The following is a 15,677-nucleotide window of genomic DNA, read 5'->3' as shown; positions in this document are numbered from 1 at the left end:
AGTTGATCAGTGATACCATCCTAACATTGCAGTGTTAAGTACTGGGAAATTTGAAAACAAAACGCGCCATTTTTTAATTATTATACATTTGGTTTCTGTAAAAAGGTGAAGTTCTGTTTGCACATAGTGGCGAAACGAACCTAAAATAACACATAAGCAAACTTAGTACTTACAATTTACACACCCACCCACCGACTTACGGGCTATAGGTACCTCTTATATATTTAAAATATTTTTTTTTAATAAACATTTACCTCTAAACCTAAAAAAAATCGAGAAGCAATCGCTTCTCAAAGACCACGGTCGTTTCGCCACTGTTTGCACAATAGAATTTTGTATTATACTGGAAGATATCATACTTTAGTGTAAAAAAAATCTAAAAATGTGGCCTCCAAGTGTATTTAAAAATTCCAAAAATCAGGATTTGAATATTTGCATAATTTAAGCATAAATATAAGACGAGCATGCTTAAAAAAATCAGTTACATAAACGTATAATAAGAACATGGAAACAAATTTTAAAATGCTTATTTTTATTTTCATGCATCATATCATCTTATCATATTACGTTATATCATATGACATGTATATTTATACCGTTTAAGGACTAGGGAATTGACTACAGTACATATAATCAGTAATTACTAATAATAACAAATTGCACAACATAATATTGTTACACAACACAGTGCTCGACTTGGCAAAATTAAAGTAGAGGGACTCTGTTAACTTTAAAAAAAAAGAGCGTCCCCATCGCTCTTCATTCTCAAAAAAATAACAATCTTTATTAATATTGATACCAAATATTAGTGAATTATTATAAAAGTGGTAACTGATTATATATTATATTATACTAGGTTATGAAACGTGATTAAAGACAATTAATTTAATAATTATTATTATTAAATTCATGGTAAGAAAAATTATGATATTACCACGTGCATTTTGTTAAAAATGAAGAATGATGCAGCGTCCCGTGCGGCCGTGCGTTCCCCTTAAAAAAATAAACGTAGTGGCACGCTAAAATTTCTGAAAAATTAGTTGGAGTACTCTGTCCCCCTGCGACCCCCGAGTTGAGCGCTGGATGTTGATCGTTATTCCATGTAAGTATGTAACATGTAACTAATGAAAATAAACATAACCTGCATGTACACATCAAATAGGTAATACTTATAGTAATAGTATTTTACAATATTATATTTAATAAATAATAGTATTTATTTTTATATTATGTTTAAGTATTATAAGGAGTAGGTACTATACATTATACAAGCTTATATTACGATTTTCGAGTATCATACAACAATTAAATAGTAAGTACCTAATAACAATTATTTTACACAAAATATAATATTATTTTGAATTTTTTTCAATTCAAATAACTTAGTATTATTTTTAAGTAAACACTGAACAATGTAAATATATATACAATATTATTATAATATGCTCGAAAATAATAAATATAGGTTGGACGTTCTTTTTTCCATTCGTTGGCATTGCGATCTCCCGCAGAACATCGATGTGCTACAGTCATATTAGGGTACACACAATTTACACCATCGATTTTCTTATGTTATTTTTTAACGATCGGTGGATTTAATCCATAATATTATGAATTATTATATATAGAAATAATGGAGTATTCCTCATTTCAGAGGTTGACTTCGCGTAGTTTTACGTGGTTGTCCAACACCTCGGTGAACCACTTCCGCTTGACTGGCTCGGTGAGGAACGTGGACACGACCTTGAGGTGCAGCCCGACCACCGATTGCTCGTCCATGAGCGCGACGATCTCGTTGCACAGTTCCGGTCGGTTCTTGAGCGCGTACAAGCTGATATACGTGTGGCCCAGCTTGGACTCGACCTGCAGGTTGGTGTCCACCCATTTCTCTACCGCGTTAGACCCGACGCTCATCACCTGTCCCTGGTATTCGGTATACTGTGGCGACAGCAACAACTCCGTATCCGATTCTGAACAGTTGTTCAGCACGCACTTGTAAAATTTGTTGTAGAACACCGGAAGATACACCAACACCTGTACACGGAACAGACAAGACCGTACGGTCATGTGATTATCGATCATCATTATACTATAATACCGAGTGATCTGCCTTATGTGAGACACTATTTATTACGAGTTTTTTTTACGTTAGAGAATTTTAAGTCGTTAAAAACAAAATTTTTCTAAAAAAGTATTCGTTTTACTATTTTTTATTGGTAAAATGTATTTTTTATTTTTTTCTTTATTCACAACATGATGTATTTTTAATTCCTTATTCCAAGACAAGCTGTGTTGTGGAGTACTTCGATTCATACAATAGTATTTTAGATGAGTAGCTAATGAGTTATAAGAATTTAAAGTTTACATGAGCGGAGTGGAATGGTACAGGGATACCCCAGGCAAAATTTATAAACTATATCTGCTCAGTGCTCACTGATCAATTATAAATTGCAGCATAATTTATCATAAAGTTATAATTTTATCATTGCAGATTGCAGCTCTGAAATTTAAACACACTCGTTGAACAATATACATCACTCGACAATATATTATTGTATTACATTTTCAATTAAAAATTGATTTAATAATTTTTCTGTTTTATAATGCGTTTACAACTTCCCTTTGTATTTAACTTAAAAATTAGAGTGAACTGACCTCTTATAAAATTTAAAGGTAAGATTATTATCTAAACAACCTCATATGCTTTTTATTTTATATCAAATTTAAAGCGAGTTATGAGTATTTTAAAATTGTGAATTTTTTGTGCATCTTAAAATACTCATAACTTCCTTTAAAATTTAAATATATTAATAAACATATGAGGTTGACTAGATAACAATCATACCTTTAAATTTTATAAGAGGTCAATTCACTCTAATTTTTAAGCAAACGGAGCTACACGTGTCTTCTGAACGTAAAATTTACTAAATAATGCACTTGTAAGACAGAGACAACACATGCGGGTATCACGTCCTCTTAAGGCACTTACTGTTTTACTGTTTAATTTAAATTATTCAAGATATGGTTAAGTGTTAATCCATACCTGGAAGACAGTATCTCCTAATGTGTATTCATCGATATAATGTGATCCATGCTCTGTAATAAAATCCGTTACCATGGATTCTATACCAATGGACATGCATTTGAATTTTTCAGAAATTGTTGATTTTAATTCTGCCACTTGTGTAAAGTTGTCAAATGTTTTAATACGTTTCACCGGTCGTCTATAGGACACAATAACGAATTTTTGTCCGAATCCCATTGCTATATCAGGTACACCAAAACGTTCGGATACCAAATGCCGTGATCTACTCGTTGTCAACAGTTTCCATGGCTTATCGGATAGATCAACTTGAAATCCATCAAAATATACGTCAAATAGGCAGTCCAAATCGGGACAAAATGTGATGTTGAGTAAATTTGTATGGTTTTTTGATACATTTAAAACTTCACTGAAAAAAAAATTATTTATACTTATTAATACAAACACATCTATTAAATAAAAAGAATAATACCTATATGTAGAAGTTAATATAGATCATTACTAAATAATGGCAAATACGCGCAATACTACAAAAGAAGTGTATTGATCTTCCAGTTATTTATAAATATTTCAATTTATGTAATCATATAGGTAATTTATGATTCATAATCATATAATATTTATTTATATAATGTGCACATCATGCTTGTATTTACATAGTTCATAGTTCAGGAATCAGGAGTAAATGCTTATTCATATATCATTAACTTTTATTTTTTTTATTTTTTTTTATTAAAAGTATTTACAATCAATAGAATAGAATTAATTTAATAAGTAAATTTGATAATTAATAATGATTACTTGACAGGAGATTATCATTAATGAGCAAACATTCAGCAGTGCCTCCAAATCGAGTTCATTTTAGGTAACATAGTGTATTTTTTTATTTGAGTAGGTTCTAGGCCTTTATCTTTTGAGTCTTCTACATACATAGAGAGGTGGAGATTATTGTTACTTGATTAATAGGTTACTGTAAGAGTTCAAGTTAGTATGAAATAATTGGAATTTAAAGTAAATATAGTAATAATATAGTATTAAAGTAATAATTTCAGATTAAAGGTAAAGGAATTTTTAGGTCTTACTACTGGTCTTAGTGAAGACAATATTGTTGGTTAAGCACAAATATATTATTATGTTATTATTTGTAATTTGTAATTTTGATGATTTATATTCATACAGAAATAGATTTTTTTGTACATCACATCGTCTATACGTATATACACCATGCATATTATTTAGATATTAACTTTTCAAGAATGAACGGTCCAGTTATCCAGATAGATAACATAAAAACTGACTTTTTATTTGTTCCTATAATGTATACGGATAAGAGCCTCTAAAATATTTTTTAACGGAACCTCTGCAAAATTGTAATTACGATAATAATAATAACTTCATTTTCTGATAGGTATGAATGTATTTTTTATATAATGACAACAATCATAGGTGCAAATCACATGGGGACTTAGCCCCCCCCCCCCTCAATTATTATTAGATATAATATATACTTTTATACTTATAAATACCATTAAAACTTTTTGTGTTAAATTTTAAGATACTAATAATAATCGTGGTTTAACATTAGTATCCGTGGATATTTTTCGATGTATGAATAGTCAGCAGGGCTTTACCCCTTCCCCCAACAAATTGAACCAAATTGCGCCTATAACGACAATACTGTAGGTTTAACTTTTGGGTACGTAATTTTCGTTTTTTAGATTCCGTATACAAAATGTAAGATATTAAACCAAATAGACTAAACCAATATTATACTTATACCTAGCCATAAAATTGATATTTCTATGAAAAAAAAAAAAATACATTTCTAATTCTTATCGCTGGCTTTGTGTAAATGGTTATTCAACAAAATAGTCCAGTCCAGAGGTCTTCGAAATTCAAACCACAGCCGGCGGACCACATGTACCTAACGATTTGAGCGGAATGCTTATAATCATGTTATAATTAATAATATGTATAAATTCTCTTTAAAACAATATGTATTTAACGTATCCATTGTAAATGGTATCAATAAATATCAAAATATACAGAGAAAATCCGTAGATATCAGGTATGGTATATAAAATATATATAATAACATGTACAATATAACTATACATTTTCGTATTAACAGGAAAAATTATCAAAACTTATCTGTGGCGCACTGTGAAAAATATTGACCCGTAACGGTATTACACTGCATATCATTATAATTTACGAGTAGCGTATCCGTTCTATAAGGTGTGCCACGGTCAATTCATTCAACATGTTTTATATATATATATGTGTGTTATAATAACTGATAATCGATATAGAATAATAGGTACAGCCTTTTATGGTTGGCCTGAGATGCAATGATGATGGTATAAGTACAACTATTGCAGTTTCACAGTTATATACAAGTCAGAAATTCTGAAGTCATATTTATAAATTGCATAGGAATAGTATCTGTCTGGGATTCATATCCACTAATTTATATTATATAGATACCTACGTGGTATAGCTGTTTATTTGAGACTTTTATATAGGAAGAGTTTGTTTAAAGTTTAACGGCCGCTACACCTAGTGTAATGTACTTGGGATGGGCTGCATCACTTATACTCCAACAAATAAACACAAATTTAATTATTTCTCATACACCGAGAGTTATGTGCCTACTACTATATTAAATCACAGAATAGATGAAATTTCATCTATTCTGTGAAATAGCGATTAATATTTCTAGTACAATAATAATTGTCTGTATTTTTACACTGGAATATTTAATTTACCGGTCTCGTGATTTTTATTGACAATGTGCAACAAAAGTCCTGCTCATATTTAAACTTATAATTTTGCTTCAACACTAACCTATATCACAGTATTATAAATTAAAAGTTTATGACATAATATATACCTGTAGTTTATATCAACTAGAAGTAGTATTGTAGTTCCAACATTATAGATAAATATATTCATATAAATATCAATTCATTTTTACCCTTAATCATGATAATGATCATATATTATACAATCTACAGAACAATATAATATGCCATATTATTATGATTTGTACTCATATATTATATATATATATATATATATATATATAAAATTTATAAAATAGTTATCTGCCTATATTAATTATATACTACATGCAATATGATCGAAAAATTTTCATTAATATCACTGAAATGGCCAAAATACTCGTACACGACTCCTAAATGATAAATCCACACGGTATATTTATGAATAAAATCAGTAGACAGTAAAAACGTATTGTTTCAAAATATTGCGTTTAATTTTAATATTTATAGATATTCAGTTCATAGATGATACCTAATATAGTTATGGGCCTATTGATAAATTTATCGAACCCTATAGTATATGCTATTTTTACTACACATAAGGTCATAACTGCAAATACTGATAATAGATACAAGTGGTCATAATTATCCGATGAGCACATTAAGGTCATTTATACTATATAATATACTATGCTTCAAATGAGTAAATTTAATTTATACAGGCTTATAACAAAATATAAATACAATTAATGTCTATCATTATATAATTTTTTAAATGTCGAATAAATAGTTGGAAGAATGACATAAAACAAATATTCGGCAACAAATGAAATGAAGATTTAATGTTTTTATAATATTTAAATGTTAGCATATAATACATCAATTCTTACTAGGGTAATATTTATTGCGGTTGGTTAACCACATTAATTGTCTGCGATATATTTATATAATGACTTGGTAGCAAGGTTTTAGTAGAATTATTTTAATTTTAAATTTTCATGACATACATATAATATCAAAAAATTACATCATATATTTTTTTAACATTTTTGTAGACAATCGAATTGATACTTATTTTATAATTTTAGATTCTGAGCGGAGCTATGAATGTATTGATTTTACAATTATGTGTATTTTGTATGTGTGTGGCTGTGCCACACGATAAGTTGTAAAAATAGAGCTTCGATTTTAAATTTCAATAGCTTTTCCGGATGGAAAGTGAATCTAGTCGGTGCATTGGGGAAGTCCAATGTTATTCTGAAATTCCCAGTAATTTTTTCAAGCAACAGGAAAATAAAAAATAAATTAAGTAAAAACGGGAATTTTTCCGCAAAATGATGGTGTAATTCGAAAAAAAAATTACCGTAAACACATGAAATTTTTAATGTATGTTTATAATTATAATTTTAGTACTTGATAGCATTTTAAAAATATTTCAAATCTTTTTAAGTTGCTTATAAACATTTGAAATTTTCAATCTTCCTAGTTTTTTTTTTTTATAAATGATAATAAAATTTTAATCGTTGAGTAAAAAAGTTTCAAAATTTAATACAAGGTTCCTTATATATTGTCACAATAGTAGTTAAAAAATACTAAAAAAACATAGTCACCATTTTTTTTAATAAGCATTGAAAGTTCAAATTTTGATACAATACGTCGTAAAAATCACGAAAATTTGCAATTTATTAGGTAAGAGTTAAAAATTCATAAAAATTGATCTTTTAAATATAAGATTTGAAAATTCAATACAAGATTTTTCACGAGTTTGTCTATTTTTATCAAATAAAAAAGGTCTACTGGAAATTTAAATTAAATTTTTATGAGCATTTGAATAATTACAACATTAGATATTCACTCAATTTTTGTTGTACCGATATTCTTATTTTGTCGTTTTTCAAAAATGAATTGCTGCAAAAACTTGAAATGTACTCCATATGTCTTTTTATCAATTTTATGCTTCATAAAATGTTCAAAATATTACAACAATTTTAAAGTTATTTTTAGACATTTAAAATTTTCCGTTTTTTATTTTTTTATTTTATAAATGTCAATAAAATTTTACTCATTGGGTAAAAAAACAAGAAAATGTAATACATATAGGTAATACAGGTTCCCCATAATTTGATATATAATAGCAGTTGGAAAATATTAAAAATACATAGGCAGGGTTTTATTAAAACCAAATAAAGTTCAAATTATGACAAATATAAAATTCACAAATTCTTTGGTTATTGAAAACTTATAAAACGTTTAACTTTTATAGCTAAGGATAGAAAATTTAAAACAAGGTTCCGCGTAGGTTAATTTTGCTACTGTTTTTAATTATAGTGCTACAAAAAAATGTAAAAACAATCCAAACACAGTTTCTTTTATAGTTATTTGAGTTCAAATTAGATGAAATTACATACTAAATAATCAATAATAACAGTTTTAGTTATATTGTTGTAATTTAAAAATATTATTTGTGAGTACTTAAATTTCTAGAGTATACTTTATGTACTAATATTGTTGTTAATGACCTATATTAATACTTACTTAATCATCAATTATATACATATATATATATATATTCTATGAATGATTGAGGGGGTCTGGTACATAATGAATCTGATTTGATTAATTTGGAATTTATCGCATAGGTATCTACCTACATTTTTTTCCCAAATAATAACAATATAATTAATATTGTATATCATATCCCAGATTAACAAACCGTCTTCACTCAGAATCGTTTTTTGTATACAATGATATTTTATCATTGATTTCAAATTTAATACCATCCATTACAGCATTACAGTAACCCACTTGTAACCTATTGTACAGTAGATCGACATTCACTAACTCGTTTTTTTTTCTTTTAATTTGTCATTTTTATTGCAAAATAGCCAATATAAATGTTTACATATAACATATATGTATATATAAATAGATATATATTTATAAATGCTTTCAAATCTTACCCCTAAATTATGATAGTTAATCCTTATTATATTTAGAGTAATTTTTAAAAATACTTGTATACTTGCAAAGTACTATGTTTAAAACTATTAACTTAAATCGAGGTAAAATGTATTTATGTATATTCTTTAATTTTCCGAAAAATTTGCAATATATTATGTATACTTACCTACCAAACGACAAACTTTAAAATATGTAATATAATTATTATAATACTAGTATATACGACTCTAGTACTATTTTTTTAGTATAGTACTTGTACATTAGTTTTAATCATTAGTAGGTTTAAAATACATGCATATATTTTAAATGTATGTACTGAATTTGATATTTTAAATTTCTTTTCAAAATAATCAGTTTTAGTTTCATCGGTACCATTTATATAATAATTAATAAGTATATTGTTACCTAGCAATTTCCCTATTATAATGTTTTATTTGCATTAGTTTTAACTTTTTAACCATCATAATATTTTGGTTTAGTTTATTTTAATAATATATTAGGTACTATAATTACTTAACAATTATTTTAAAACATATTTTGTTATTTTGATCGTACTAATAATAGTTATAGGTACCTATCGGCTATCATTAATTGTGGACACTATAGATAGTGCAATCTACAATCAATGGTAATAAACAGAAGAAAGTTTAAAACGGACAAACGCTTAAACAATCCAATAATTTTAGTTCAACGCAGGTAATCATAATTTAGAATCCTAAATTCTAATTTTATTTTATTTTTTCAATCATGTGAGTATTTTTTCCATCATACGGTGCCGTAAATGCGCGTATGCACGATTCCTAATGTTAATTTTACCTCGTTTCACTTTGGTATATTTACGTTTAGAGTTTATTTTAACAATAAATTATTATTCTACAGACAATTAATAATCAATAAATTATACGATTTGTACTAAATCGTTGTATAGCGATAGCGTGATTATCATCGAAAAGGTGTGTGCGTGTGTATATTTGTACACCGGCCCAGTCTTTTTAATTAACGTATAATGTATTGTAACTTGTAAGGTACAGTATATAGACAAAAAATTATGTATAGTACTCATATTATAGATTAAACCTAACCTAACATAGTAAACACAAATATCCATACGAATGTAAGTCTTATCCAGTAGTCGTTCAATAAGATGTGTTAGTTGTTAGTTTTCATTATGTTAGGGTTCAACTGAACTCAAACTAAAATATTTATTTATAAAACAACAACTATTTTTTTGGCTGACATTTTTGACTATGTTATAGCAATATACTAATAGATTACTAATAGTCACGTTGGACATGATTTGTATGCATGGAAAAAATGTCTTGTTAGATTTATCTACGTTTTATATTCTATTTTAAAAAATGGCATTAAAATGATAACTCGGCCAGTTTATCATGACATTCGGCAACTTTTACGGTTTGACATATTAAGTGTTCTGTAAACTATTATTCAAATCGGATTTATTTTTAAATCGTAACGGTTGCGGGTTGACGAACTGGACGAGTTATTCTTTGAAATCCAACTAAAACTATAATAAAATATTAAAATTTTGAAGTACCTAAATGCTAAATAGTACATGATATTTTTATTATTCCATAAAAATTAACATACACATCACGTCATTACAGCATCAACATATTGCGTACTTACTACTTACTTTTCTTATTGACTTAATGAGCTATTAAAAAAAAAACATTTAATCAGCATGATGATTTTAAGTTAATTTTATATGAATATATCTTGGCCAAGTTCAATAGTACGCAGTTATCCAAAGATTTTTCTCTTGCCACTGTCTACAGCCCAACATTGAATTAAATAAAAACAAAATGATTCAACTCTTGAACGACTTTCGATCGGTCTCGCTTTTCGTGTCTATACAAATATGACGTGTAAGTCATGCCATGAGCCGAGTATAATGGCGTAAAAGGCTTAGTACAATAATTGTTGAGCACACTCACGTGAAACGTTCGGCGCCGTCGATAATGTCGTGCGTGACCGTCTCCTTGGTGTTGGACACGTCGCCGTACAGCACGTCGCCGATGATGCCGAACCGCTGGAGCACGTCCACACCGCGACCGATGTCCACGTTGGCGGCCGCGTCCACACGGACGGCCGTCCTCAGCGCAAGCAGCAGCACTGCCGCGACGGCCAACGCGTCCATCGCCGGTCGTCGGATCCGTGAAGTGCGGACGCGCCGGTTGACGTTATAGCTGCTGCTGCTGTTTAACGATGCGGTCGGCGGTCCGTCGGTGCCGTCTTCCGGTATTGCCGCGTTCAGCAGCCCGCAGTGGCAGTGTTGACGGCGCCGTCCATCGCGTCGTCTGGTCAGCCGCTGCGGCAGTTCGTGTATATGATATGCAACGAAAACGACTACGTATCGTGCGTAGTAGGTAGGTACCTGGCGATTGCGGGACCGCCAGGCGGGGAGCGCGCGAACGTTTGGCACTAATAAGCGGCCACTCCGTATGCAGCACGTACACACCACGCGCACTGCGCTCCGCCACACATCACTTGCGTATTGTAAAATAATATTGTATTCCGCATAATAACAACAATAATAATAATAATAATAATAATGATAATCGCGTGCACGCTGTGGTGGAGCAAAAACTGAATGAGATATAATGCTTTTAGTACAGGCGCAGACGGCCGACGGGAATTTATCATTATTTTTGTTGTAAATATCGTGTGAGTGCGCGTCGGAAAGTCTTGAGTCACACCGTTCGGCGGCTTATCTCGCCGGATGAGGTGTATTCGTTAAACAATCAAAATAATTCAACGTAGTTATTATAGCGCGCGCGTTTTACCTACACACCGCCGCCGTGGCTTGCGTATAGGTATATACAATAATTTATTACTGTATCGGAACTCGGAAGATAAACCGATCACCTCCGATACCGTTCCTGGCTACCTATTATAACATGCCTATATCGCATATGTTATATTATTTTAAATTTTAATATTACCATCATATTATGTAGGTATGTATATATATAAAGCGCGCGTGATACCTACTTTTTTTTTTTTTTTTTTTTTTATTACTTTAAAGCCTCAACAACTAAGGTTATTTAAATATTACTTCTACATTAAGGTACAACTTACAGTACATTTTACAATATTACAATATAATTATTTTTGATATGTGGATTGTAGAAAAGGAAAAAAGATCAAAGAAAAAAAATAAAATTATATAAAGTTATACAGTTTGGTTATTTTTAGAAAGGTTAAAATATTGTTAGAATTTTCATAATCTGATCCAAGTGCTTCATAAAGGTGTTCTGGAATGTTTAAGGAGGTTCTGGTAATCAGCAAAATTGCGGAAGTGTAGAAGGACGAGTTTAATGGTTATAGCTTCACCACAGGTTAAACATTGGACGGGATCTTCGTATCTCATAAGAAAACTGTGCGTAAGCCACGTATGGCCGATTCTGAGTCTGTTAATTATGACTTCATGACGTCTCTTGGTAGTGAATGTGGGCCAAGGGTTGATAGAGGGTTTGATTTCTCTTGATTTTGTGTGTGATGATGTCCAGTGGTGTTGCCACTGTTCCAATGATTACTCTCCTGATATCTCCCAGAAGTCCCAGAGAACAAACTTGCACTAAAGAGGCTTCAGGGGATGTTATAGCTCTTTTAGCGAGGGTTTCTGCTGTTTCGTTTCCAGGGATTCCGGTATGGCTAGGAATCCATAGCAGTGTGACGTTTTGATTGTTGTGATTTAGAAGAGAGTTTTGATTTTGAATCATTCTGGATATGGTATCGGGTTGGTTTATGTTGCGGATGCTGTTTATAGCACTAAGAGAGTTGCTTAATATGAGCACTTTATCTATTTTGAGTTGTTGAATTGTATTTCAAGTGCGTGATAGATCGCATATGCTTCTGCTGTGTAGATTGAGCAGAAATCGGGAAATTTGATCATTTTTGATGTATTGTTGAAGTATACTGATACCCCTACCCCTGCTTCAGTTTTGGATCCGTCGGTGTAAAACTTGGTGTAATCCTGGTAGTCTTCAAGTAATGAAAGAGTCAAATTTCTAAAAATATAGTCCATAGTCTCACTTTTGATGTGTTGAGAAAGATCAGTATTGGAGTGTAGTTTATTTATACCTATTCGCCAGAGCGTGATGCTCGTGTAGCGTCTCCGACGATGTTTTATTCAGTTGCGATGGATTTGGTAAAAAAATTTCAATTTGATTTAATCAAATCGTTCGATTGTTAAGTAATAGGTACAGGTCATCGTGAATCATCATGTAACATACGACATATGTATTATACATATATATATACACATAATGTATATTGTATAATAAGTAATAATAACTGCGAATAATTTTAAAATTTATTTTTTAAATATACATTAAAATTGTTGTTTCTTATCAATAAAAGTGTAAAGATATATCACCAATAATATTATATTACAAAGTCGTATCGGTGCTTACCCACAGAGTCACACAAGCGGAGGGGAGGTCAGAAGAGCACATGGTACTGAGACCCGGATTTTCGAGAGGCCCTCTGTTCATGCAAATAATTACTTCAATATATATTAGGAAAATGTTTGGGCTCGGATTCAGTTCTGTAACAGGGCCAAAAATATAATGTGGAGGCTTGGCTTGCTTACCCATATCGTAATCCTTACGCAATAATATTAATATTAAATTATATTTATATTGATCACGATATCAATACAGCAAAGTTATTGGCGAGTTCTTGTTTTCAATATATAGACTGCAGTGTATAAACGCTTAATGTCAGTTGCATTCAGTCTGAGGATTCCATCGCTGAATGACTTCCTTCATCATGTGTTTCTCGACTTCTACTGTCTTATTTTATGCTATGCACATGTTTATGTACCATCATCGCCGTTACTCATTGTATATAATTAATTAAAAATTGTAAATTCCACATAAAAAAATACATATATATGTTAACTGACGACTTTTAAACACTGGAATGTTCGATTTTTGTTTCACAATTGCTTTAACACGATACCCAATGTGCAAATTATTATTTATGTTTTTGCAATAATGTATTAATGCATCATGTCAAAATAAGTCTTAAATTGCAACAAATAGATGATAAATCCGCAATGGAAATTTTCGTCTTTATAAAAAAAAAATGTAGTGAAAACTAAGAGTTGTGGTTTTATAAAAATTATTTGAATTAGTACCTATTTGAACCTACGTATAAAATTGTGTTTGTATAGTATATACCTAAATTTAATGTTAACTATTTCATTTTTGTTTGATCGTTCTGTATATTTGAGATTATATTTTAATAAAATAACTAAATAAAATAAATATATTTAGGTACAACTGCGACGTATATCTTTACGATAAAATTGCACATCACACAAGTTTTGCGCGCATATCAGTCAATGACCAAAGAATTTATGATTACATACGTCGATGACGTTGTTTCGCTAATAGGTACCTACATACGTAGATATTATACACACCAGGAGTGGCTTTTTTTGTATAGAAATTTAATATTATAGCCCTCGACGTTACTGCAAGTTTATTGTTCATCATGAGTTTGACCTTATGTGTGAATGCATGTAATATGCACAATAAAACCGACAACGGTGGTTAATCGTATGTAGTTGAAATAATTGCGCTATAGATTGTACGATTGTATACATATAATATATAATATATGAACATATTATATATACATATTATTTTTTACAAATAGATGTTCGTGATGGTTCGTTTATCTGCCTATTATTATTCTATAATTTGCAATCACCTATACAATATTCTTGATTTATACGGATATATACCGTGGTATATATAGGTATAAAATATTTAAAGGTAGGTTCAATACTATAGTTCACGCCTTAAAAATACTAAAACTATTTACCTAACCCATACCCAATGTCCTAATTTTACATATATGAACCAATTATACATAGGTTATAGCTATTAGGTAATAGGTATATTCACTGTAGCTAATAGGGGGGGGGGGGGGGCTTTCGGCTATTATAGTTTTATACTTTTATCTTTTATCCTATATCAGTCGGACGTAGACTGATGAATAACAGGAGCAGAAAATGTAAAAGGTGAAAAGGGTTTGTTCCCCTTAGTGGCATAGTGTCGTGTCACGTGACTGTCTTGAAATCAAAACAAAAGCAAATAGATCTCAATAATGAGATATTATGTTCTTATAATAATAGAGTTGATTTCTATATGTTCAAATTATACAAAAAGCGTGATTATGTGCGATAACTTTATATGGGTACCTTAACTATACTGTCTATAGTCTATGCCATATATATATATATATATATATATATATATATATATATATATATATATATATATATATATTATAATAAATAAGTAGGTATATGATGTGTTGCTAATAATATATTTTTTGGGGGGTATTGACCGAACGTATAAAATATTATACGTCAAAATTATACCTATATATTAACTAATAACCTTAAGACAAAGACACGTCGTTACACGCACTCACGATTATTCAAATTTTTTAAGCGATAACTGTTTTTCTGAATAGGTGCCAGCTACGTTTTCAATGTCAATTACATTTTGAAGTAAATAAATTACATTAATAACACATGTATATTGTATATAAATAATTCTGTTTTTAATACCGTTAGTTGTATAATATGTATAATGTATATACTAAATAGGTAAAAATGATACAATATACACTCTGTCAAAACGAAATCGGAATGGCTGTGTAACCAACCACGGAAGTTGGAATTATTAATGATGAATCTATAAATTTGTAAGTTTTTACTCACTTAGTTATACTTATACTTCAGTATACCAATCAACATTAATAACAACTAAAAATGTATGTACAAAACAGCTATATATATTATGATGAATAAAAATAACGCGGCAAAATTAATATCTTAATATACGATC

General features: G+C 30.0%; 1 protein-coding gene across 1 annotated transcript; it reads right to left on the bottom strand.

Moving 5' to 3' along the window:
- Window positions 1–513: 513 nt before the first annotated feature.
- LOC107168788 (torso-like protein) lies at window positions 514–11,387 on the bottom strand. Its single transcript, XM_015518316.2, has 3 exons — window positions 10,743–11,387; window positions 3,044–3,452; window positions 514–2,034 (listed from the first exon to the last, which is right to left on the bottom strand). Exons 1-3 carry the CDS (start codon window positions 10,943–10,945, stop codon window positions 1,651–1,653), a joined length of 996 nt encoding a protein of 331 aa, XP_015373802.2. The 5' UTR covers window positions 10,946–11,387; the 3' UTR covers window positions 514–1,650.
- Between the last annotated feature and the right edge of the window lie 4,290 nt (window positions 11,388–15,677).

The sequence above is a fragment of the Diuraphis noxia genome, unplaced genomic scaffold, assembly GCF_037042655.1.
Source record: "Diuraphis noxia isolate RWA-SAM2 unplaced genomic scaffold, SU_Dnox_SAM2 contig0002, whole genome shotgun sequence".
Lineage (NCBI taxonomy): Eukaryota > Metazoa > Arthropoda > Insecta > Hemiptera > Aphididae > Diuraphis > Diuraphis noxia.
Note: the sequence above shows the minus strand (reverse complement) of the source record. Positions and strands in the feature narration are given on the sequence as shown.